This window comes from Eschrichtius robustus, chromosome 15 (genome assembly GCF_028021215.1).
Source record: "Eschrichtius robustus isolate mEscRob2 chromosome 15, mEscRob2.pri, whole genome shotgun sequence".
NCBI lineage: Eukaryota > Metazoa > Chordata > Mammalia > Artiodactyla > Eschrichtiidae > Eschrichtius > Eschrichtius robustus.
Window position 1 is genome coordinate 59,917,609 of NC_090838.1, and position 27,403 is coordinate 59,945,011.

General features: G+C 40.5%; 1 protein-coding gene and 1 long non-coding RNA gene across 10 annotated transcripts in view; one reads left to right on the forward strand and one right to left on the reverse strand.

The window, feature by feature from the left end:
* AAK1 (AP2 associated kinase 1) overlaps positions 1-3,088 on the reverse strand; it is a 164,790-nt gene extending 161,702 nt beyond the window's left edge. For all 7 annotated transcript variants that reach the window (XM_068565166.1, XM_068565162.1, XM_068565165.1 and 4 more), the window contains exons 1-2: positions 2,911-3,088; positions 2,223-2,611 (exon numbers count right to left, since the gene is read on the reverse strand). In XM_068565166.1, coding sequence (XP_068421267.1) covers positions 2,223-2,385 — 163 coding nt within the window. In that variant the 5' untranslated portion in view covers positions 2,386-2,611; positions 2,911-3,088. The remainder of the gene's footprint in view (positions 1-2,222; positions 2,612-2,910) is intronic.
* A 51-nt stretch (positions 3,089-3,139) lies between these two features.
* LOC137778158 (uncharacterized) overlaps positions 3,140-27,403 on the forward strand; it is a 32,059-nt gene continuing 7,795 nt past the window's right edge. Inside the window, exons 1-2 of one of the 3 annotated variants that reach the window (XR_011076754.1) lie at positions 3,140-3,422; positions 4,106-4,257. This is a non-coding gene — a long non-coding RNA (uncharacterized lncRNA). Of the gene's footprint in view, positions 3,423-3,484; positions 3,926-4,105; positions 4,258-27,403 lie in introns of those variants that run through there. The other 2 variants (XR_011076753.1, XR_011076755.1) reach the window with 2 other exon arrangements.

Genomic DNA, 27,403 nt, shown 5'->3' on the forward strand with positions numbered 1-27,403 from the left:
ATACTGGCTCCTACACAGCTACATACTTCTAAGAACCACATATTCAAATTCAGTTATAGTCAAAGAACATAAAGAGGGCAACACTGCCAGACCTAGCTGAGTCTCTGCCTGTGCCGTCACCGTACCTGGATAACTCCTGCTCGTGCTTCAGTCAGTCACTTCCTGCAGCAAGCAGTTCTTGGCTCTCTAAAACTGGAGGCCACTGCACCCTAAGCTTATCTCCATGACAGCACATATTGCTCTGTTTTAAGTGGCTGTTTTCCATCTCTCAAAGTAGTTTGTAAATTCCAGCATCTAGTTTTAAATCATATTCCCCAGAGCCTAGCACAGTGCCTGGCACATCACAGACACTCCATAACTGTTTGTTGAATGAATAAATGAATGAATACAGAGCTGCAAGCCCTCAGTTCCATTTAAAAATACCATAATGCATGCTGTGCAGTTCTCAGGGATGAATTCTGGGGAAGAGAAGGGCAGCCTAGATAAAAAAGACCAATTTTGCCTTTTCTCCTCCCCATCGACTCAGACTCCGAGAAAAGGCACTGCTTAGGGTAGCATCATCTCTAATGAGACAAGATCCTAGCTGAACAAAATGTTTCTGGGCTCTAAGTTGAGCAGAGGCCGTTGAGAGGGAAGGCAAGAGCTCTGTGCCCCCTCGTTCCTCTTGATTTCTCTCTCACACACCCCTTCTCCATTTCTCCATCCCACTGCAGTCAAGGGCTTTGGCACAGGGATGAAACAGACAGACCAGACTCAAGGGTGTGGATCTGGCAGCGGGCACAGAAGCGTCTCCCATCCTGCACCAAAGCCCACAAGGAAGGACCCGGAGGGACAGTGACTCAGGCCCCGGATTAAGTCCAGTTAGAGCAGCACTGAAAAGGGAAAAGAGCAACAACTTCATAAGGACATCAACTGCCAGATCTTTTTTAAACCAGTGTTTTTAAAGAGGCTTCAACCGTAACCCCAGAACACTGGGCCCAGCTGAATTCCATGCTGACACACGCTGAGAGCCAAACAGCTCCTTCTCCAAACCCACCACGAGCAACACTCACCGTGTCAGGCATGTCCCAGGCCCAGGCTGGGGCCCTTGCTCCAGCCTTAGCTTGCAAGAAGGCTTCTTCTCCTGCTAATAAACTGTTCCCCCACCATGCTGCAGTAATAGAGGCCTCCCCTTCCCCCATCCCCTCTCGGCTGATAAAACAACCTACAGCAGGTTGGCCCCATCCAATTAGTTTGAATAGCTTCATGCCAAGGAAATTGCTGCTTTTATTAAAAGTAAAAGCACACTAGGCAGGCAATGGGCTGTGAAAATTATGAGTCTGGCATAATTATGAAGGTCGACGTTAAGGTTACCAAAAGAGACATGCAAAGATTTCATGACAGCCTGGGGGATAAAGATATATATCTACATGTCTATAGATACACAGATGAACACACGTGTAGGGAATTTATACAGCAGCTCTAAATAACATCCTCTCCGAAAGAGAAAAAGCAAAAATCGGAGGCCACTCTCAAGTAATTCTTTGGGCAAAACACAAACACAAACACACACACACACACCCAAATACCAAAAAACAAGAACAGGAGAAAGAGGGGCCTACTGGACTGATTTCAAAATAACCACATTCATTTCATGTAATTTGTTATCTTAGCTGCATCCTGGGGACCTGATTACAGTTGGGTCAGGAAACAAACCTAGTCAAATCCACCAAGAGCCTTGGCTCTTAGAAAAACACACTCTGATTCTCTGAAAATCCTCTCTTCCTTCCAGTGCCTGCTCAAGGGAGTGGGAAAGTTGGGTAGGAGAAGAAACCCCTCTTAAAGGTCCTCCATCCCCACCACTCAGCCCTCACATCAGTATTTCAAGTTTTAGGAGGATGACAAGCCCCACACCCTACATTTGATGTGAAGATTTACACTTTCACACATACGTTTTCTCGTCTGATCCTCATAATTCGGTGAGGCAGGCAAGAATTGGCTTGTCAATTTTTTTTTTTTTTAAATAAAAGGTCACCGAGGTAAACAATTTCTGGCAAATTCCCCCCACCCCATAAAGCTCTGTCACTGAAATCTCAGTTTCAAATTTCTCAAGGACAATGATTCACAGGGCAAGGGGAGGGGGAAGGGAGGGTCAACTGGTCAAAACCCATTCATACATTCAACGTCTTGCTGCATCAGCACAAGATTTTAATTTACGGCGCACTGAAAGAGTCCCACCATACCTTCCGCCAACACCTCGTCCACAGTGACCTGCTGTCGCCCAATGCCAAAGACCCTTCCGATGTAGCCACTGCCCAGGCCCGAGGTGCTGCCCCCTCCTCCGCTGGAGCCGGAGCCCAGGCCAGAGCCGCCCTGCTCTCGCCGGGAGTCGAAAAACTTCTTCATCTTGCGAAAAGGAAGCAGTAAAGCAAAATACCGACGGTTTCTAGATTTTTTTTTTTTTTTTTTAAACAAGAGATCCAAGGATTTCTTCTCGGATTTCAGCTAGGAGAGGAGCCACCCGAATCCGGCCGAGGGGGTGGGGGCTGAGGGAGGATGCCTATAGGAATATGCGTGTCAATCGCGCGGCGGTCCCCTCCTCCTCAAGAGAGCGATTCGTGTAAGTTTAAACCTGTGATGACAGAGGAAGAGAGAGAGGATGAATCAGTAACACACTTAAAAATTCAACTGCTGAGTCCTAGGGGGAGCAAAAGCCACCATCCTGGGGAAACGCTTCATGCATTTTCTTAGAGAGAAAAACCCTGGGGCTGAAAACGCGTCCCCGGCCCCAGAACCCGGGACCCCGTGCCCCGGGGTCTGAAAAAGGAGGGATTCGGGCCGCCTCGGGCAGCGCTGACCCAACCCGGCACTGCTTCCCCTCCTCCCCGGTCTCCCCGCCGCCCCGCCAGGCAGCATCCCAGCGGCACCCACTTGAGATGGCTTGGCGGCCGGCGCCCAGCTACCAGCGCCGCAACATTGTCACGGCCGCCGGGCCGGCCTGCGACAAGGAGAGGAGGCGGCGCTGCAGCGAGAGCCGGGGCCGCGTTCGGCGCCCGCCCGCCCGCCAGCTGATCCCCGGAGCGCCCGGCGGAGACTAACCCGCCGCCCCTCCCCCGCGCGCGCTCCCGCTCGGCTCCATCCACCCAACCAGGAAGTGAACCGCCGCCGGAAGTGCCTCTCTGGGCGACCCGGCCAGGGGCCCAGGCCACCGGCGGCCGCCGCTCTGTCGCCACAGACGGGAAGGAGTTGTCGGAGAGAAGGGGACCGGGGAAAGGGGATCTCAGTGCGGAGAGAGTTTTGGAAAAGAATGTTGAAATTGTCCGACCCGTAGGGCACTATGGGAAAGGTTGTTCGGCGCAGCCCAGCGGCTGGACTGCAACTCCCAGGATGCCCCTGGACGACCGAGAGAGGCGGCTGCGGTGGCCTCCTCGGCCACGAAGGTGGTTAGTGGAGTGGTGCATTTGTGGGGATTCAGTTATTTAAACACATCCGGTAAAGAAACTGCCAGGGACCAGGGTTTCCACCCTGCTGCATGTCCCACCCTTCTGGAGCCATCTTATTTGCGACTTGACCTCCCTGCACAAGGGACTCTGGGGATTGTGGTTTCCGAACGGATCGAGACTGACATCTGAAGGCCGCGGCTTAGCCGCTTAGCCCCTAGCTGGTCCTGCGGGGCTTACCGACGTCACCTGGGCAGAGGTGGAAGACGGGAGGTGATCGGGAAATTTTTGCCGGCAGTTGGTGCCAGGCCACACCCGAAAGCCAACCTTAACATAAATAAACCCAGAGCCCTTCCTCCTCCAACTTCAAAAGCCGCTTTTGCTCCCAGATGTTATTGAGAACCGGCTCACGGGTCAGCTCTAAGCTAGGCGCTGTGAGAACGCTTAATAAGACCGTGTCTTTTCAGGAAGTCTACAGGCGAGACTCAAACTGAGAAACTTAAAGGGTGTGTGTGCGGGGCAAATCGTAGGGTACCAGGAGACCCAAACCCCAAACTTTGGGGCTCGTCTGTCGGTGACCCTTAATTCTTCCACCTTTTCTGATGCTGTGGCTGTGCTGACCTTTGTTAAGCCCCTCCCACACAAGAACTCCAGGCTGACCTTCTGCTATTTGTTTTCACTTCAAGGTACCCCTTTTGATGCTTATTTTATCCTGATACCGCCCGAGTGCCGAGAGTGGAGGTGGACGATGTGATTTGCATCTGCAAAATGCAGAAGATTTGGGACCCGTCTTGGAACCTTCTTCCATCCCTAGATTTCCTGATAGATGATGCTGAAGGTAGTGACAAATCCCTGCCCGTCCCCCCTCCCCAAATCCATGATTTTTCAAGTCCCTCAATATAGTTATTTCTCACCTCCACCTGCTCTCCCTGATTCTGCGACAGGCTTCTTGGCTTGTAAATTAGTCCCAGAATTTTTTCAGCAGGCATTTGAGGAGCGTAGAGAAAGGTGCTCCAGGGCGGAGGGGGGTCAGGGGGATGGTTCTTGCTTTTTCTAAAATGACTATTGAACTGAGTTGTGACTGGCTTGACAGCGGTTTCTGCTGCTTCTTCCTCTTCTTCCTCCTCCTTCTCTTTTTTCTCCTCCCTCTTTTCCTTCTCCCTTTTCTCCTCCTCCTCTTTCTCTTTCTTCCTCATGTTTCAAGTAGTATCATTGTAGTTAAACTATCAGTTAAAGTTCCTATGTAGAGACAGCATCTTTTCTTCAGCGGGGAGTCAATGTTGTCACCTCAATTCACAAATCCATGCAGCCACCTCCAGGGCGGAATGCAGCACCTGCTGAAACATTCCCTTAAAGCAAGCCCACGGGAGGCATGTTCTCTGCACTTTCCTTAAAAGTCTAGATTTTCTCCAAGGAAGTTTGGAATAGATCTTAAGATAGATGGGAAAGCATATTTGAAATTAGATTCATTGACCTCCATCTTTCTCTGCATCTATTGATCTTACCTGGCTTTTTTATTTTCCTTTTTTTAATTTCTTTTATTTTTTTGGCTGCATTGGGTCTTCGTTGCTGCGCGTGGGCTTTCTCTAGTTGTGGAGAGCGGGGGCTACTCTTCGCTGCGGTGTGCGGGCTTCTCATTGCGGTGGCTTCTCTTGTTGCAGAGCACGGGCTCTAGGCGCGTGGGCTTCAGTAGTTGCAGCACGGGGGCTCAGTAGTTGCAGCGCACAGGCTCTAGAGCGCAGGCTAGGTAGTTGGGGCAGATGGGTTTAGTTGCGTCTTGGCATGTGGGATCTTCCCGGACCAGGGATCGAACCCGTGTCTCCTGCACTGGCAGGTGGATTCTTAACCACTGCGCCACCAGGGAAGTCCCTTGCCTGGCTTTTTTAAAGAAACCCTGTTGGATCCTAGAATCTGTTGCTATCTCAATTTTTACTTTTCTAGACTTTCCTGTTAACTAGACTAGGCCTGACTTATGCAAATCCCAAGTCTTACTTCTGAGATACAAAAATGTGTTTTTATCCTATAAGATTAAGGTAGCTAACATGTATTTATTGAGCACTCATTTGGATGCTTTGATCAGAATCTGAGGGAGGAAGTTTTAAAAAGAAGAAGAAAAAGATGGAAAAAACAGAAGACTGGACTTCTTGTCTTCCATTCTCTTAGAGACTAATGGCAGTTATAATGTCAAAACTACAGTTTTTAATGCTTTACATATATTAAGTTAGTGAATCCTCACAACAACACTATGAAATAAGGTACTATTATTGTTTTCACTTTATAGATGGAGGAACTGAAGCATAGAGATAAGTGACTTGCCCGAAGTCACACAGATAGTAACTGGAAAAACCAGGACTCAAATCCAAGCATTTTAGCTTCAGAACCCAGTGCTTAACTAGCTACACCAAACTGCCTACTTAAAGTAAGAAACATATCTATAAGCAGCACAAGACCAGGAGACAGGAAACCCCTGCCACTCCATAGCTGTGCCCCTAGACCACTTAGCTCTCTGGACCTATTTTCTCAGCCATAAAGCCATAGCTCTCTTACAACTCGGTAATTCTCTAGATCTTAGTGTAAAATAATCAGATCAACCACTGTAATCTCAAAACTCCTACCATGCTTATTTCTGTATGATTTGTCCTACCTGGCCTTGCAGCTTTTCAAGTATATTGTCACCTCAACCAACTACTCAGAATCAGGTCACAATCTCCTACTTATCTCCTTGAACATCCAGTGCAATAGTTTATATAGTCTGTCCTTACCAGTATTTAAATAAACCAAATAATTGACTTCAAATTAAATGTGACACAGAAAACAATCTGATTAGGGTGGAAAAGTTGTTTTGAGTCATTCTAGGCCATTTTGAACTTGGTCAAGGAGATACTATGGAGAAATATCCAATTAAAGGGAAAGGGAAAGGAAAGTTACTGTACATCTTCCACATGCCAATTACTGATTTAGGCACTTAACATAGTATCTTGTTTAACCCTCATGGATGTACCTGTGCAAAGTAGACACTATTATACTATTATCCCCAATTTTATAAATGAACAATGAAGATTTTGTTAGTAGCAGAGGGATGTGCATGGTTTGTTAGGTTTGGAGGAAATGATTTGACCTGTGATGTGACTAAACCATGTCACAGTAAACCCAGTTATGGCAAATGTGTGGTTCATCCTTAGAGGAAATCAAAGGGAAGGGGACCAACATTATTTAAGGACCTTAACGAAGGCCTGCACTGCATTGGATATTTAATCATATCATTCAGCCTTCACAATACACTTATGAGGTGTGTGTTACTTTTGTTTTATCAATGTGGAAACAGGCTGAGTGTGGTTAAAGTATGTCAACTGTTGCTACACACAGCCTGCAGAGGGCAGAACCAGAATCACAACCTGACCTCAAGAAGAGTTACTGACTGGAGGAGGGAGAGGAGGTGGGAGATGGTAGAGCTGAAGGCTCGTCAGCAATAGGAGATAGAGGGCAAGCTGCAGTTTCACTCACGCCTGATGTTGATGGACTGCATGTTTGCATCTTTGAAAGTTCACAACTTGAAGGTTTGTGAACCTTGAAGGTTTGCAGGGAACTTACTGTATATGATTAGAATGAATATCCTTATTTGTGCTTCTTTGACTTTTTTCCTAAGGCTATGATTTTTTTTAAATGGAATAACTGGGTCAAAAGATATGAATGTTTTTACAGCTATAGAGCCAAAGTACCCTCTAGGAAAGTTAATACTGATTTGCTCCCCACTCAGTGATTCAGTTAACAAATGTTAAAGCGCCCACCATGGGCTACGCCTTTGAAAGTTTATTTCAATGAACAAAATAGATATACTCCTTGCAACTCAAGAAGTTTTTGGTCTTAAAAGAAAATGTTAAATCCTAAGTATTTCCGTACCCTTGTGAACACTGAGTTTGTACAGTTTAAAGAGAAATCTAGGACTTCCCTGGTGGTTCAATGGTTAAGACTCTGCACTCCCAATGCAGGGAGCATGGGTTCAATCCCTGGTCAGGGAGCTAAGATCCCTCATGCCACACAGCATGGCCAAAATAAATAAATAAATAAAATACAATAAAATAGCCCCCAGTCACTCTCTACCGGTGACCTTGTCTTTAAAAATAAAGAAAAAAAAAAAAAAGAGAGACATCTATTACATTTTTTAAAATTAATTAATTTATTTATTTTGGGCTGCATTGGGTCTTCGTTGCTGCGTGCAGGCTTTCTCTAGTTGTGGCGAGCAGGGGGCTACTCTTCCTTGTGGTGCGCGGGCTTCTCATTGCGGTGGCTTCTCCTGTTGTGGAGCACAAGCTTCTAGGCACATGGGCTTCAGTAGTTGTGGCTCGTGGGCTCTAGAGCACAGACTCAGTAGTTGTGGCGCACAGGGCTTAGTTGCTCTGCAGCATGTGGGATCTTCCCGGACCAGGGCTCAAACCCGTGTCTTCTGCATTGGCAGGTGGATTCTTAACCACTGCACCACCAGGGAAGTCCCGTCTATTACATTTTGATAAGTAGAGATGGTGCTCATCGCTTTAATTGTCATTGTTTAAGTTAGTGAACATTTTTCAAAGACTTTCACTGAGAAAGACTCTCCTTGACCAAACTTGAATCAGGTCCTCTGAGTCCTCTTTTTGACTAGACTTTGACCTTGGGCTCGGTCCTTGGCCCAGTTAGTCCAGTTTTAGCAAGAATTCTGCTGGGCCAGTTTAGTGAAAATCCCTCACCCTTGATAGATGATCACTCTGGAAATCTGGTCAAATTCCTTATCCTTCACTCTCAATATCTTATCACCTTGGGCTGCCTTAAGGCAAGAATCCTGTTGAGTCTGACCAGCAAGAATCCCCCTAGCCTTGATGTTTCCTCTTAGTAATTTTCCATCCACCCTGCTCTTTGCCTATAGATCTCTACTTATCCTGATTGGATTTGGATTTGAGCTTGGTCTCTCTTCCCTACCACCAAATCCTCGTTGCAATCGTCCCTCCTGAATAAAGTTTTTACTGTCTTTGACAAGTGTCATGAAATTTTTTTCTTTAACATTATGTTCATTCATTTATTCATTGATTGTTTTATTAAGTATCTATTTCATGTCAAAACTGTGCTAGGGGGCTTCCCTGGTGGCACAGTGGTTGAGAATCTGCCTGCTAATGCAGGGGACACGGGTTCGAGCCCTGGTCTGGGAAGATCCCACATGCCACAGAGCAACTAGGCCCGTGAGCCACAACTACTGAGCCTGCACGTCTGGAGCCTGTGCTCCGCAACAAGAGAGGCCACGATAGTGAGAGGCCCGCGCACCGCGATGAAGAGTGGCCCCCGCTCGCCGCAACTAGAGAAAGCCCTCGCACAGAAACAAAGACCCAACACAGCCAAAAATAAAAATTAATTAATTAATTAATTTTAAAAAAAAAACTGCTAGGAACTGGAAATATAATGATAAATAGGTAGACATATTCCTTTCCTTACAGAGTTTATAGTCTAAAACTTATTGGATATGTATATTTCTTCATTTTAAAATCACATTGTTATACAACTTTTCTGTTGGAGCATTCATTTTTAAGAATTGATTGAAAGTACTCTTTTATTTATTCAGTCGGTATATACTGAGCTCCTCCCAAGTACTAGGCACTGTTCTAGGAATAGGCAATTTGATGTGGAACAAGATAAACAAGGTTTCTCCTTGTAAGAGAGCCTACGTTAGGGTCAGGGTAAGGAAAACACAATAAATGAGCAAACAAGTCAAGAAAAATGTTGGATAATGGTAAATACCATAATATAATTAGACTAGAGTGGTGTATAGAAATTGTCTGAGTGACTACTTTAGATTAGATGTGCAGGTCTTTATATATTAATGACATTAATTAAAACCCCTGTCACATAAATGGAAAACACTTTTCCCCAGTTTGATCTTAGGCCTTTAAAAAAATTTTTTTAAACATCTTTATTGGCGTATAATTCTGCTTTATAACAAAGGACTTTAAAATTTTTTGATGAAAGGTTATTTTAAAAACTTTTTTTCTAGTTATGATATGCATAATCATTTTGTAAAATTTGGAAATACAGAAAAGCAGGAAGAAGAAAAGCAGAAGGAAGAAGAATAAAAATAATTGATCTCATTACTCATAAGTAAATCCTATGACAGTTAGATGGATATCCTCCCTGTCATTTTCAGTATGCATGTATATTACCTATGGATGTGTGTGTGAATAGTTTTAGTTGATAGAGAAAATATTGCATTAAAACTGACTTTTTCCACTATGTGCAAGGAGCTCTGAGGTCTGCCAGGCACTGAGGATTTTAAAAAATGGTAAAATGATAAGCAAAAGTAGGCATGAGACTTGCATATTTCCTACTTTTGTTTGTATTTTGTTTTTCCTTTGGCTTTACTTTGGTTTATTTTATTTTATTTTATTTTATTTTCTGCACCACGTGGCTTGTGGGATCTTAGTTCCCCAACCAGGGATCAAACCGAGGCCCATGGCAGTAAAAGCACTGAGTCTTAACCACTGGACTGCCAGGCAGGGAATTCCCTACCTTGGTTTATTATGTTTCTAATTATTTAGACAAATATTTGGTGTATTTGCTTTTTTCTTTCTTGTTTAAGAATAAAACCATTTAAAGCTAAGAGCTTCACTCTCAATAAATATAGCTTTTGTGTGTCACAGGAGTTTTAATTTTTCTCTAATCATTATTTAAGATCTAAATACTCCAATTACATTTTACAATTTTTGGTCCATCTTTGTCCCAAGGGTTATTTAAAGTCATGTTTATTTTTTTGTCTTATTTTTGTTTTGTCTTTAAGCGCTTAGAATAATATGAATAGCAATTAAGAGTATGAGCTCTGGAGTCAGGCTACTGGATCTGAATCCCAGCCCTGTCATTTACTAACTGTATAAGTCAAGGTCCAATTAGAAAAACAGAAACACACTAAGTATTTCAAACAGAAGATATTAAATACAGGGAATTGGTTACACAGGTGTTGGAAGACTAAAAGGAAAACACAAGAAGCTAAGGTAACCAGAGGTTAGTAACTGCAGGAAGAAGCTTCAACCTTTAGGACTGTGAGAACAAAAGGAAGAAATCAAGTTTCTAGAACCTAGGAACTCAGAGGAGAGGCCCTGCAGGTTTGGTGCTCAGATCTTTAAGGGGACGCTCTCTGCAGCTGGTGCTTGGATTTCAGAGGAGGAGAGGGTTCCCTGAACCTCCCCTGCTGAAGATTCCTCTGAGGGGCAAAGCAAGATTCATGCTAGGAGTGTGCAAAGAAGTTGGGAGCTAGAGCCCACTGTCTGCTGCTGATGGTAGAACAATACTGATAGTACTAGAAAACAGAAAGCACAAGCCTTCTTTCCTACTCTCTCCCTACAGTTTTCTTCCAGTGCCTCTTATTAGCAGACACAGGGAGCCAGTTCGCAAGGAAGTCTAGGAAATATGATTAGCAGAGTTCCAATCTCAAGGTCACAGCATAGAGACAATAGTTAAATAGCAAGTACACTAGTTATGTGACTTTAGGCAAATTACCAAACTCCCCTGTGCTTCAGTTTCTTCATCTGTAAAATAGACATAATTATGGTATCTACCATCATCGGGCTGTTCTGAGGGTTAAATGAGGTAATTTGTGTAAAGCATTTAGACCAGAGACTAACACTTTATGTTAGTTGCTACTATTATGAAATTATTGTTTCGTCTTTCAATAATTTTTCACAGTTGAATTGTTTTGAAACCACAATTATAAAAATACATTGATGAAATTCTTTGTTCACCTTATTTTAATACCACCAGAGAGTTCTTTTATAACATCTTTGAGAGTTTTTTTGAGTCATCTCTCAGATAGAGATATGAGACTGATATGCTTTTAAAGATTATCTGTGAATGTCTTCTGTTGTTTTTAAAAATGATAGAGAAGATAGCCTGGTTTCCTATGGAATTCCTGGACACAATTTTTTTTTAACATCTTTATTGGAGTATAATTGCTTTACAATGTTGTGTTAGTTTCTGCTGCATAACAAAGTGAATCAGCTATACATATACATATATCTCCATATCCTCTCCCTCTTGCATCTCCCTCCCACCCTCCCTATCCCACCCCTCTAGGTGGAAACAAAGCACCGAGCTGATCTCCCTGTGCTATGCAGCTGCTTCCCACTAGCTACCTATTTTACTATTTATTTTATTTGGTAGTGTATATATGTCAATGCTACTCTCTCACTTCATCCCAGCTTACCCTTCCCCCTCCCCGTGTCCTCAAGTCCATTCTCTATGTCTGTATCTTTATTCCTGTCCTGCCCCTAGGTTCATCAGAACTTTTTTTTTTTTTAAGATTCCATATATATGTGTTAGCATACAGTATTTGTTTTTCTCTTTCTGACTTACTTCACTCTGTATGGCAATCTCTAGGTCCATCCACCTCACTACAAATAACTCAATTTCGTTTCTTTTTATGGCTGAGTAATATTCCATTGTATATATGTGCCACATCTTCTTTATCCATTTCATCTGTCGATGGACACTTAGGTTGCTTCCATGTCCTGGCTATTGTAAATAGAGCTGCAATGAACATTGTGGTACATGACTCTTTTTGAATTATGGTTTTCTCAGGGTGTATGCCCAGTAGTGGGATTGCTGGGTCGTATGGTAGTTCTATTTTTAGTTTTTTAAGGAACCTCCATACTGTTCTCCATAGTGGCTGTATCAATTTACATTCCCACCAACAGTGCAAGAGGGTTCCCTTTTCTCCACACCCTCTCCAGCATTTATTGTTTGTAGATTTTTTGACGATGGCCATTCTGACCAGTGTGAGGTAATACCTCATTGTAGTTTTTTTTTTTTTAATTTATTTATTTATTTTTATTTTTGGCTGTGTTGGGTCTTCGTTTCTGTGCGAGGGCCTTCTCTAGTCGCGGCGAGCGGGGGCCACTCCTCATCATGGTGCGCGGGCCTCACACCGTCGCGGCCTCTCTTGTTGCGGAGCACAGGCTCCAGACGCGCAGGCTCAGTAGTTGTGGCCCACGGGCCCAGTCACTCTGCGGCATGTGGGATCCCCACAGACCAGGGCCCGAACCCTTATCCCCTGCATTGGCAGGCAGATTCTCAACCACTGCGCCACCAGGGAAGCCCCCTCATTGTAGTTTTGATTTGCATTTCTCTAATGATTAGTGATGTTGAGCATCCTTTCATGTGTTTGTTGGCAATCTGTATATCTTCTTTGGAGAAATGTCTGTTTAGGTCTTCTGCCCATTTTTGGATTGGGTTGTTCGTTTTCTTGATATTGAGCCGTGTGAGCTGCTTGTATATTTTGGAGATTAATCCTTTGTCAGTTGCTTCGTTTACAAATATTTTATCCCATTCTGAGGGTTGTCTTTTCGTCTTGTTTATGTTTTCCTTTGCTCTGCAAAAGCTTTTAAGTTTCATTAGGTCCCATTTGTTTATTTTTGTTTTTATTTCCATTTCTCTAGGAGGTGGGTCAAAAAGGATCTTGCTGTGATTTATGTCATAGAGTGTTCTGCCTAAGTTTTCCTCTAAGAATTTTGTAGTGTCTGGCCTTATTTAGGTCTTTAATCCATTTTGAGTTTATTTTTGTGTATGGTGTTAGGAAGTGTTCTAATTTCATTCTTTTACATGTAGCTGCTGGACACAGGTTTTCCCCTCAAATCTTTGGAAATTTCTCCATTGTCCTCTAATTTGTATTGTTGAGGAAAAGTCTAATACCATCCCTGTTTTTGTTCCTTTGCAGTAAATTTTAGTGTAGGATTCTTTATCCTTAAAATTCAAAACTCACATACCTCTAGTACCTTCTCTAGAACACTGCACAGAAGTAATAGTTAATTTTAATTATGCCTGCAGATTTGGGTGTTTCTTTACCTCATATAATAGAAGACAATGAAAGTTGTCTTCTATTATATGTTAACATTTAATTTTTGATTATTTGCTTTAATTTTCTTTTTAAGTTTTCATTTATATCAAAGTTATATATGACAGAGTTTAAAGAGTCAACAAGTTCCCTCTAGTTTGTTGTGAAAAACAGCAGTCTCCTACCCCCTACTCTATTTCTCCCTTCCAGGAATTAATTATTTTCACCTCTCTTGGCTGATTATTTTGTTTATTAATTCTTTGTATGTAAACAATATGTCTTTATTGCTACTTCTAGATTTTTTTTTTTAAACTTTTGGGTTTATTTATTTATTTATTTATTTATGGCTGTGTTGGGTCTTCGTTTCTGTGCCAGGGCTTTCTCTAGTTGCGGCAAGCGGGGGCCACTCTTCATCGCGGTGCGCGGGCCTCTCACTGTCGCGGCCTCTCTTGTTGCGGAGTACAGGCTCCAGATGCACAGGCTCAGTAATTGTGGCTCACGGGCCTAGTTGCTCCGTGGCATGTGGGATCTTCCCAGACCAGGGCTCGAACCCATGTCCCCTGCATTAGCAGGCAGATTATCAACCACTGTGCCACCAGGGAAGCCCCTACTTCTAGATTTTTTTACTTTTTGTCCTAATCTATTGATTTTCCACTATGGTACGGAAAGAACTTTGCTTTCTTTTTTCTCCAACATCCTCCAAGTTTAATTACCCTTCCCATGTCCATCTTCCAGTATAACTATATCATAATTTTGGTTAGATTAATAGTCAGTGTTTACATTATTATTAATAAGTAAACACTATTCACCGATGAGCTATGTGGTATGATTATTTCTTTTCTCACATAACTTTTTTTTTTCCTGGAGTTAATAATTGTCCTCTTTTTTCATTTCCTTAGCTTTTCCTTTTTACTAATTCAACTATAAACTCTTAACCAGCTGTCAAGATGTTTATTCACATTAGGTATTCGATCAATTTCATCTTCCTTTCTAGGAGCCTTCTGACCTGCTTCAATTTGGCCTAGTTTCCTTCTGGGCCTGAGGTGCAGTTAACATCCTGTGATCTCCCTTCACCATCATCTTAGGAATTCCCTTTTCCTTCCTCCAATATTTGAGCCTTTCTTTTCTGTATCCCATGTCTTCTTCCTGGTTTATCCTCTCATTTTTATGGAGCATACCTCCAGTACCTTGTCTAGAACACTGCACAGAGGTAAATTTTTGGACAGTTACCATGTCTGACTTGCTTTTATTCTACTCTGATAGTTGACTGATTATTTGACTAGTATGAAATTCTAAGACAGAAATAATTTGTTTCCATAATTTTTAAGGTATTGCTCTTCCTCTAGCTTTCAGGTTTGTACTTGGGCAGTATAAACCCATTCTGGTAACTGATTCTTTGTATGTGAATCAGTCTCTCTCTCACTCTCTCTGTCTCTCTCCTTACAAGATATTATATTTGTCCTTAGTATTATTCTGGAAATACATATCGTTCAGTTCTGGAAAATTTTCTTAAATTACTTCATTGGTAACATTAACCCTCTGTTTTCTCCTCCTAAATTTTCTCTTCTATTTTCCATCTCTTTGTGTTAATTTTTTTTTCTTTTTTCTTTTCTTTTTTTGTATTTTTGGTTTGAGTTTACTTTCTGGAGTATTTTCTCACGTCTATCTTCCAACTCTGCCACTAAATATTTGAGATATTTATTTATCACATTTTTAATATTAAGAGCTTTTTTTTGTTCTTTATATTTTTATATGATCTTGTTCTTATTTCATGAACATAATATCTCCTCGTGGATTAATGGTTTTTTTTAAGTTTTCTTTTCCTTACATAGTCTGCTTCCTTCAAATTGTCTTTTATGGGACTTCCCTGGCGGTCCAACGGTTAAGACTTTGCCTTCCAGTGCAGGGAGTGCAGGTTCAATCCCTGGTCGGGGAGCTAGGATCCCACCTGTCTTGTAACCAAGAAACCAAAACATGAAACAGAAGCAATATTGTAACAAATTCAATAAACACTTTAAAAAAAAATGGTCCACATCAAAAAAAAAGTTGCCTTTTACTGAATTTGGTTGACTTGGTCTCTTTATTTAATATTCAAGGCATTCCTTAACATTTGATAATCCTTGGTTGTGTATTCACATTTAAGACTGAGAATTTGAAAAGCTGATTGGAAACTGAGTGCTTAGATAGGATTTGTTGACTATAAGCCAAAGGGCAGGTGAATTTCTAAAGTCCATTTCTTCAGAACTAGGCTGGTCAGATTTTCCCAGAGAAGATACTAATATCCTGCCTGGAGGGCAAAGACCTGGTCACCGGTGTTGGAGGACCCAGTTAGGGAAGAGACCTAGGGGAGACAGCATGCAGTGTGCAACAATCCCCTAATCTTCTCAGCTTCGGTGCTATACTCTGGCTCTCAGCCTTGCTCTGTGTTTACGCTTTTCAGAGACAAACCTCCAGTCTTTTGCCAGGGCTGGAGGGGATAGTCACCTGGCCACTCAGTGTGGGTGAGGGAATCAAACTGCTTCTGAAAGGTTCAACCAATTCTTTCATAGGTACCTTTTGCAACAAATTCCTGAGCCTTTTGACGAGTCAGTGGTATATGTTGGGTTTGTTTTCAGCTTTCTCCACTGTGGCTTTGGATGCACCCTTCTCTGGTCTGCTAAATATTTACCACTCTTATTTGTTCTCCCTTTTCCAAAAGTTTAGTGCTATTGTCCCCCTGTACTTTTTCTCTTGCCTTTGTGAGTTTATGTCCCTAAAGTCTCATATTTTCTTTGACACAACTGTGTAGCTGTCAGATCTCCATTCTCTGCCCTTTGAGTCTATGATCTCATCTTTCTTCATTCTCATATCTTTTGTTCATTTCCTCCGTTTTCTAAGAAAGCTTCTAAAGTTTGCCCTCCATACCATTCAGCTGTTTCCTGCTTCTAATGTAGTTTTAAATTCTGCGTTTTAGTTTCCTTACAGATGCCCTTTACCTTATCCACCTGTTGTTAACAGTCTTAATCTTTTCCTAAGTCATTTAAGGAATTTTAATGGGTTGTTGGGAGAAGCTAATGGACACCTAGCCAGATGCCTTCTTAAACTGGGACTCAGCCTTTTCATTTTGGAAATCTGTTGTATTCACTGAAATTGACACATTATTGGACTAAGATGTACTTGCTATAATTGACATAAAATACAAATTGGGGTTCCGGAAATGTCCCTGTCCCAACCTTAGTGAATCATGTATTCTTTTTTTTTTTTAATTTATTTATTTTTGGGGGGGCTGAGTTGGGTTTTCGTTGCGGTGCGCGGGCTTCTCACTGCCGTGGCTTCTCTTGTTGCAGAGCCCGGGCTCTAAGCCCATGGGCTTCAGTAGTTGTGGCCCACGGGGTCTAGAGCGCAGGCTCAGTAGTTGTAGTACACGGGCTTAGTTGCTCCACGGCATGTGAGATCTTCCCAGACCAGGGATCAAACCCGTGTCCCCTGCATTGGCAGGCGGATTCTTAACCACTGCGCCACCAGGGAAGCCCAGGGTCATGACTATTAAATAAACTACTGAAGGCAGCAGTGACCTCAGTTCATTAGAAACTTCAGAATTTAAGTGCTTCTTGGCAAATATTTTCCAAATAGTCCTGGTGGATTTCGTTTAACAAGAGGGCAGAGATTAGACCACAGTAGAAATCAACAACAGTCTTTCAGCTGGGAGCATCTGTGAAATATCATGCATTACTTGGGAATTATTACAGTGGTCTTCACATGTTTTCACTGACATAATCACTAAGTTCATTTTTAAAAACACCATATTCCCTCATATGTTTTAAAGTTGACATATAAAAATTTTCATCGTAAGTCTAAATAATTGCAAAGGATATAATTTATGGCATCTCATAAATACTGTCATTTAAAAATAAAAGTGTTCCATCACTCTTTTCAATGTATGGAATGCAGACTAAATACCATATATTTGATGGAATATAAATATCATCATCCATTTAAAAAAACTTAAATTCTTCTCCAACAGCTAGGAATTTCACACTGCTCTTTTTTCTTCTAGAGCACATATTTCTAATTTCCCCACAGAAGTTTATCCTAAAGTAATATAATGATATGCTTGGATTTTCTTTCATTGATTGGATCATTTTATTTCTACACTACAAAATTGATTTTTAGTTTTTAATTTCCTATAAGTCTCTAAGTGTTTAAAAAATTTCTTCCGGGTGACAATTACTAGCTTTATACAATTAATTAAAACAACATAAATAATAACACAATTTTGATAAGTTGACAAAAAGTAAAAATATACGGGGAATGGATTTTTAAAAATTGAAGTATAGCTGATTTACAATGTTGTGTTAGTTTCAGGTGTACAGCAAAGTGACTCATATATATATGATGAATCAATTTGCTGTATATATATATATATATGTATATATATACTTTTTAAAAATTTATTTATTTATTTTTGGCTGTGTTGGGTCTTCGTTGCTGTGCACGACCTTTCTTTAGTTGTGGTGAGTGAGGGCTACCCTTCGTTGCGGTGTGCAGGCTTCTCATTGTCGTGGCTTCTCTTGTTGCGGAGCATGGGCTCTAGGCACACAGGCTTCAGTAGTTGTGGCATGTGGGCTGAGTAGTTGTGGCTTGCGGGCTCTAGAGCTCAGGCTCAGTAGTTGTGGTGCACGGGCTTAGTTGCTCCGCGGCATGTGGGATCTTCCGAGGCCAGTGCTCAAACCCGTGTCCCTTGCGTTGGCAGGCAGATTCTTAACCACTGCGCCACCAGGGAAGCCCTATATATATTCTTTTTCAGATTCTATTCCATAAGTTATCACAAGATATTGAATATAGTTCCCTGTGTTATACAGTAGGTCCTTGTTGTTTATCTATTTTATATATAGTTGTTTTTATCTGTTAACCCCAAACTCCTAATTTATCCCTCCCCCCAAACCTTTCCCCTTTAGTAACCTAAGTTTGTTTTCTATGTCTGAGTCTGTTTCCATTTTGTAAATAAGTTCATTTGTATCATTTTTTTTAATTCCCTATATGTGATATCATATGATATTTGTCTTTCTCCATCTGACTTATTTCACTTAGTATGATAATCTCTAGGTCCATCCACGTTGCTCCAGATGGCATTATTTCATTCTTCTTTATGGCTGAGTAATATTCCATTGTACATATATACCACATCTTCTCTATCCATTAATCTGTGGATGGACACTTAGGTTGCTTCCAAGTCTTGGCTATTATAAATAGTGCTGCTACGAACATCGGGGTGCATGTATCTTTTCAAATTAGCGTTTTCATCTTTTCTGGATATATGCCTAGGACTGGGATTGCTAGATCATATGGTAACTCTACTTTTAGTGTTTTAAGGGACCTCCGTACTGTACTCCATAGTGGCTGCACCAATTTACAGGAAATGCATTTCTTTACAAGATGAATGGGGCTTTTAACAATTTAGTTCATTAATTCCATCAATTCTATGTCTATGTTTTATTTTTATAGATGTAAGCACTGGGAAAACTTGTTCAATACATACACGGAAGGGACTTGAAGAAGTCTTCTTTTGGCAACATCACTTATTTCTTTGCATGCCTGAAATATAAGCCAAACAAACAAACAAACACACACAAAAACAAAGGGATCTAGTCTCCAAAATTACTTTTAACAATATATCAACTTTAACTTCATTGATCCTTTTGAAATTCTATCAAAGGCAAAAAAAAAAACATGAAAACTACCACTTGCAGAAGTTTATTACCCAGTCATTAGAGCCATTCACTTCCTCAGTTTCTGGGAAATATATAAAAAAGGTCTTACCAAAATATAACACATGATTGCTATTCTTTTCCTTAATGGCACCTTTTTCAACCCAATATTTTCAAAAAGGGTTGAGGTAGAGAGATTGGTTCAAGATGGCAGAGTAGAAGGACGTGCTCTCACTCCCTCTTGCAAGAACACCAGAATCACAACTAGCAGCTGGACAATCATCGACAGGAAGACACTGGAACTCACCAAAAAAGGTACCCCACATCCAAAGACAAAGGAGAAGCCACAGTGAGACGGTAGGAGGGGCACAATCACAATAAAACCAAATCCCATAACTGCTGGGTGGGTGACTCACAGACTGGAGAACACTTATACCACGGAAGTCCACCCACTGGAGTGAAGGTTCTGAGCCCCACGTCAGGCTTCCCAACCTGGGGGTCTGGCAACGGGAGGAGGAATTCCTAGAGAATCAGACTGTGAAGCCTAGTGGGATTTGACTGCAGGACTTCGACAGGACTGTGGGAAACAGAGACTCCACTCCTGGAGGGCACACACAAAGTAGTGTGTGCATCGGGACTCAGGGGAAGGAGGAGTGACCCTATAGGAGACTCAACCAGACCTACCTGCTAGTGTTGGAGGGTCTCCTGCAGAGGCGGGGGGTGGCTCTGTCTCACCATGAGGACAAGGACACTGGCAGCAGAAGTTCTGGGAAGTACTCCTTGGCATGAGCCCTCCCAGAGTCCACCATTAGCCCCACCAAAGAGCCCAGGTAGGCTCCAGTGTTGGGTTGCCTCAGGCCAAACAACCAACAGGGAGGGAACCCAGCCCCACCCATCAGCAGACAAGTGGATTAAAGTTTTACTGAGCTCTGCCCACCAGAGCAACAGCCAGCTCTATCCACCACCAGTCCCTCCCATCAGGAAACTTGCACAAGCCTCTTAGATAGCCTCATCCACCAGAGGGCAGACAGCAGAAGCAAGAAGAACTACAATCATGCAGCCTGTGGAACAAAAGCCACATTCACAGAAAGATAGACAAGATGAAAAGGCAGAGGGCTATGTACCAGATGAAGGAACAAGATAAAACCCCAGAAAAACAACTAAATGAAGTGGAGATAGGCAACCTCCCAGAAAAAGAATTCAGAAAATGATAGTGAAAGTGATCCAGGACCTCGAAAAAACAATGGAGGTAAAGATCGAGAAGATGCAAGAAACGTTTAACAAATATCTAGAAAAATTAAAGAACAAACAAAGATGAACAATACAATAACTGAAATGAAAACTACACTAGAAGGAATCAATAGCAGAATAACTGAGGCAGAAGAATGGATAAAAGTGACCTGGAAGACAGAATGGTGGAATTCACTGCTGCAGAACAGACTAAAGAAAAAAGAATGAAAAGAAATGAAGACAGCCTAAGAGACCTCTGGGACAACATTAAACGCAACAACATTCGCATTATAGGGGTCCCAGAAGGAGAAGAGAGAGAGAAAGGACCAGAGAAAATATTTGAAGAGATTATAGTCGAAAACTTCCCTAACGTGGGAAAGGAAATAGGCACCAACTCAAGGAAGCACAGAGAGTCCCATACAGGATAAACCCAAGGAGAAACACGCCAAGACACATAGTAATCAAACTGGCAAAAATTAAAGACAAACAAAAATTATTGAAAGCAGCAAGGGAAAAATGACAAATAACATACAAGGGAACTCCCATAAGGTCAACAGCTGATTTCTCAGCAGAAACTCTACAAGCCAGAAGGGAGTGGCATGATATACTTAAAGTGATGGAAGGGAAGAACCTACAACCAATATTACTCTACCCAGCAAGGATCTCATTCAAATTCGATGGAGAAATCAAAAGCTTTACAGACAAGCAAAAGCTAAGAGAATTCACCACCACCAAACCAGCTCTACAACAAATGCTAAAGGAACTTCTCTAAGTGGGAAACACAAGAGAAGAAAAGGACCTACAAAACCAAATGCAAAACAATTAAGAAAATGGTCATAGGAACATACATATTGATAATTACCTTAAACCTGGAAGGATTAAATGCTCCAACCAAAAGACACAGGCTTGCTGAATGGATACAAAAACAAGACCCATCTATATGCTGTCTACAAGAGACCCACTTCAGACCTAGGGACACATACAGACTGAAGGTGAGGGGATGGAAAAGATAGTCCATGCAAATGGAAATCAAAAGAAAGCTGGAGTAGCAATACTCATATCAGATAAAATAGACTTTAAAATAAAGAATGTTATAAGAGACAAGGAAGGACACTACATAATGATCAAGGGATCAATCCAAGAAGAAGATGTAACAATTATAAATATATATGCACCCAACATAGGAGCACCTCAATACATAAGGCAACTGCTAACAGCTATAAAAGAAGAAATCGACAGTAACACAATAATAGTGGGGGACTTTAACAGCTCACTTACACCAATGGACAGATCATCCAAAATGAAAATAAATAAGGAAACAGAAGCTTTAAATGACACAATAGACCAGAGAGATTTAATTGATATTTATAGGACATTCCATCCAAAAAACAGCAGATTACACTTTCTTCTCAAGTGCACACGGAACATTCTCCAGGATAGATCACACCTTGGGTCAAAAATCAAGCCTCAGTAAATTTAAGAAAATTGAAATCATATCAAGTATCTTTTCTGAGCACAACGCTGTAAGATTAGAAATGAATTACAGGGAAAAAAACGTAAAAAACGCAAACACATGGAGGCTAAACAATACGTTACTAAATAACCAAGAAATCACTGAAGAAATCAAAGAGGCAATCAAAAAATACCTAGAGACAAATGACAATGAAAACACGACAATTGAAAACCTATGGGATGCAGCAAAAGCAGTTCTAAGAGGGAAGTTTATAGCTATACAAACCTACCTCAAGAAACAAGAAAAATCTCAAACAATCTAACCTTACACCTAAAGGAACTAGAGAAGGAAGAACAAATAAAACCCAAAGTTAGCAGAGGGAGAGAAATCATAAAGATCAGAGCAGAAATAAATGAAAAACAAACAAAGAAAACAATAGCAAAGATCAATAAAACTAAAAGCTGGTTCTTAGAGAAGATAAACAAAATTGATAAACCATTAGCCAGATTCATCAAGAAAAAGAGGGAGAGGACTCAAATCAATAAAACTAGAAATGAAAAAGGAGAAGTTACAACAGACAACACAGAAATACAAAGCATCCTAAGAGACTACTACAAGCAACTCTATGCCAATAAAATGGACAACCTGGAAGAAATGGACAAATTCTTAGAAAGGTATAACCTTCCAAGACGGAACCAGGAAGAAATCGAAAATATGAACAGACCTATCACAAATAATGAAATTGAAACTGTGATTTAAAATCTTCCAACAAACAAAAGTCCAGGACCAGATGGCCTCACAGGTGAATTCTATCAAACATTTAGAGAAGAGCTAACACCCATCCTTCTCAAACTCTTCCAAAAAATTGCAGAGGAAGGAACACTCCCCAATTCATTCTATGAAACCACTATCACCCTGATACCAAAACCAGACAGAGATACTAAAAAAAAGAAAATTACAGACCAATATCACTGATGAATATAGATGCAAAAATCCTCAACAAAATACTAGCAAACAGAATCCAACAACACATTAAAAGGATCATAAACCATGATCAAGTGGGATTTATCCCAGGGATGCAAAGATTCTTCAATATATGCAAATCAATCAATGTGATACACCACATTAACAAATTGAAGAATAAAAACCATATGATCATCTCAATCGATGCAGAAAATGCTTTTGACAAAATTCAACACAAATTTATGATAAAAACTCTCCAGAAAGTGGGCATAGAGGGAACCTACCTCAACATAATAAAGGCCATATATGACAAATCCACAGCAAACATCATTCTCAATGGTGAAAAACTGAAAGCATTTCCTCTAAGATCAGGAACAACACAAGGATGTCCACTCTCACCACTATTATTCAACATAATTTTGGAAGTCCTAGCCACAGCAATCAGAGAAGAAAAATAAAAGGAATCCAAATTGGAAAAGAAGAAGTAAAACTGTCACTGTTTGTGGACGACATGATACTATACATAGAGAATCCTAAAGATGCTACCAGAAAACTACTAGAGCTAATCAATGAATTTGGTAAAGTAGCAGGATACAAAATTAATGCACAGAAATCTCTTGCATTCCTATACACAAATGATGGAAAATCTGAAAGAGAAATTAAGGAAACACTCCCATTAACCATTGCAACAAAAAGAATAAAATACCTAGGAATAAACCTACCTAGGGAGACAAAAGACCTGTATGCAGAAAACTATAAGACACTGATGAAAGAAATTAAAGATGAAACAAACAGATGGAGAGATATACCATGTTCTTGGATTGGAAGAATCAATATTGTGAAAATGACTATACTACCCAAAGCAATGTACAGATTCAGTGCAATCCCTATCAAATTACCAATGGCATTTTTTACAGAACTAGAACAAAAAACCTTAAAATTTATATGGAGACACAAAAGACCCCGAAGAGCCAAAGGAGTCTTGAGGGAAAAAAAAACGGAGCTGGAGGAATCAGACTCCCTGACTTCAGACTATACTACAAAGCTACAGTAATCAAGACAATGTGCTACTGGAAGAAAAACAGAAATACAGATCAATGGAACAAGATAGAAAGCCCAGAGATAAACCCACACAACTATGGTCAACTAATCTATGACAAAGGAGGCAAGGATATACAATGGAGAAAAGACAGTCTCTTCAATAAGTGGTGCTGGGAAAACTGGACAGCTACATGTAAAAGAATAAAATTAGAACACTCCCTAACACCATACACAAAAATAAACTCAAAATGGATTAGAGACCTAAATGTAAGACCAGACACTATAAAACTCTTAGAGGAAAACATAGGAAGAACACTCTTTGACATAAATCACAGCAAGATCTCTTTTGATCCACCTCCTAGAGTAATGGAAATAAAAACAAAAATAAACAAATGGGACCTAATGAAACTTAAAAGCTTTTGCACAGCAAAGGAATCCATAAACAAACGAAAAGACAACCCTCAGAATGGGAGAAAATATTTGCAAACGAATCAACTGACAAAGGATTAATCTCCAAAATATAGAAACAGCTCATGCAGCTCAATATTTAAAAACCAAATAACCCAATCCAAAAATGGGCAGAAGACCTAAATAGACTTTTCTCCAAAGAAGACATACACATGGCCAAGAAGCACATGAAAAGCTGCTCAACATCACTAATTATTAGAGAAATGCAAATCAAAACTACAATGAGGTATCACCTCACACCAGTCAGAATGGGCATCATCAGAAAATCTACAAACAACAAATGCTGGAGAGGGTGTGGAGAAAAGGGAACCCTCTTGCACTGTTGGTGGGAATGTTAATTGATACAGCCACTATGGAGAAGAGTATGGAGGTTCCTTAAAAAACTAAAAATAGAATTACCATATGACCCAGCAGTCCCACTACTGGGCATATACCCAGAGAAAACCGTAATTCAAAAAGACACATGCACCCCAATGTTCATTGCTGCACTATTTACAATAGCCAGGTCATGGAAGCAACCTAAGTGCCCATCAACAGACGAATGGATAAAGAATTGTGGTACGTATATACAATAGAATATTACTCAGCCATAAAAAGGAACGAAATTGGGTCATTTGTAGAGACGTGGATGGATCTAGAGGCTGTCATACTGAGTGAAGTAAGTCAGAAAGAGAAAAACAAAAATACTGTATATTAACGCATATATGTGGAACCTAGAAAAATGGTACAGATGAACCGGTTTGCCAGGCAGAAATAGAGACACAGGTGCAGAGAACAAACATATGGACACCAAGGGGGGAAAGTGGTGGTGGTGGTGGTGGTGGTGTGATGAATTGGGAGGTTGGGATTGACATGTATACACTTAATATGTATAAAATGGATAACTAATAAGAACTTGCTGTATAAAAAAATAAAAGAAAAAAAAGGGTTGAGGTAATAGAAATAATGTAAATTTCAAAGCACCCTTTTCAATATAATATTTATTAATAAAATGCTATTTTTATAATGTGATTTAAATATATTTTTGCCAAAATTGTGGAGATAGATTTTACTCATTTAATTTATGAATACATTTAATTTATGAGTACATCGTGTAATCTAATTGGTAAAATCAGTCCTCTTGGTCAAAGCAACAATGTAAATCAGGCTTAGTTTGTGAGAAAGGTCTGGCTTCTTTCCTCCCCCAACTTTATTTAATACATATACAGTATATATTTATATGTTTCAAGAAAGATTACAAAGCATTGTGAAGTAAATTATAGATAGTATCTGGCAACATTACTGAAAGCCTTTGAGATTAAAATAACGTATATCTAATATAATTGGCCTTTTTCCTTTTTATGTTATAAAATCAGATGAAAAGAATACGCTATTTCTTTATTACTTATTTTGAAATAATGAACTAGCATGTGTAGCTGCAGTTACAGGTAAGTTACTTATTAAGCAAGGAATGTGATAAAAGGCACTGCATGCTTTTTGTTAAATATGTGTGGCATGTATCAAATACAAGTGTTTGGCTTTTCAGAATAAGAATCATATATAAAAATCAGAAATAGCCCTGTTAACTCCTTAGATATTATGTTCAAACTTTCCTTGTGTATCTAATAAAAAAGAAAGATACTACTAAAACTAATTGGCCTCGCAGCTGGCATCTACTTTTATTTTTTGTTTTTATTAGGATTTAGAAAATACTAAATATTTAATTAGTTGAAATAAGATGAAGATTGACTATAGCTGGAATAAATTTTTCATTATATGCTTTATAAAATAGATTTTAGCTTATTGATTCACACTGAATTTTAAACAAATTAAGTAAAATTTTCATCTAAAATCATATATAGTAGTCCCAGAAAACCCTCAAATTATGTTGAAGAGTCAGTGCCACAGGCTTGTTCTGCTTATTCAGTTTGAACATGCTTTTCTTTCCAGCTAATGATACGGCCTAAGGATGAGTGTTAAGAATAGCCTAAAAGAATTGCTTGTATTTAAAAAGCTGCTTACACACTTCAATACTTTTCACCAATGCTGTCTTTGCTTTCCCCTCATGGAACTTCTTCTAAAAAATGATGCATCCTTTGACAATAGTTAAGGAATAGAAGAGGCAAAGTCACTAAATAAAAGTCCTAGACTCACACTGAGTTAGATACACCTCAACAAGAACAAAATATTCCATTTCTAACCCCTAGCTTCTCCTTTAACAGAAATAAGTATAAGCCTTAGCGTGTGCGTTTAATGACTTGATTTGTGATTAAGATGCTTCCCAGAGACCAATTATTTTGCATAGTCTTTTTGTTTGCCTGTCTGGAGGGTTTTGCACAGTGAGGTAAATGGTGACAGGTATGCCTTCCTTTTGTAAAGTGGGAGAAAGACTATTGTGAAAGGAAAGGTGGAAAAGAGTCAGCACATACCTTTACCACAGGCAGGTCAATTTTAGGACACAATTCATTTGAAAATGGAAAAAATCTTGAGTTAATTTTCCTAAAATTATATGCCCACATTCCCCTCGGCTTATAATTTATGCCTCCCCCTGTTGGAAGAATGCTGAATTACTACACAGTGAAGATTCTAATTCACAGAACATCCCACATCTTTTCCCCATCCCTCTGGTCCCCAACTTTCCTGCACAGTTACTTACGCTCCTAAGACATTTTTCAAAAAGTTTAAAATAGGTTAAAAAGCAATTGTATTTGTAATGGGACAACTCCCATTACAAATACTTAGAAATGCTGGATAAAATATAAGAAAAAGTCTTTAACTATATAGCTGAGCTTGTGAGAAAGAGAGAGGAATCTGCAGGTAACAGAAAGGAAGGAGGTGCTGAAATCTGAGGGAAAGGACTCCAGTGACTATTGCAAATGCCAGGGGTATTGGGGGAGGTGGGAGGAGTTACCATAAGTTAGGGACTTGGATTTTAAGGCCTGTGCATGTATAAACGACATGGTCCTGGACCTGCTCCAGTCAGGAAGTTGGAATAGAAATCTATGAGAAGCTGGAACTACCAAAGAGTGGCACCCTCAGTGAAAGGACAGTAGAAAAAAATCTGCTCACCAGCACATGGAAGTGACAAGAAAATACATATTTCTTTACCCATATGCTGGGTAACGAAAAATATTTTCACTGAAACATTGAAAACCCAGGCCTGCTTCTCACATAGGTTTTGGCTTTGGCTTAATACTGCCCTGGTAGTCCAGGAATCCCTAAATTAAGAAATGAACATAAAAATTGATCCTGGGCCACTGGAGAACCCTGAGGCACTTACAGGAGCAAATGTGAAACCATTCTGGAGGGATGCTTCTCCACC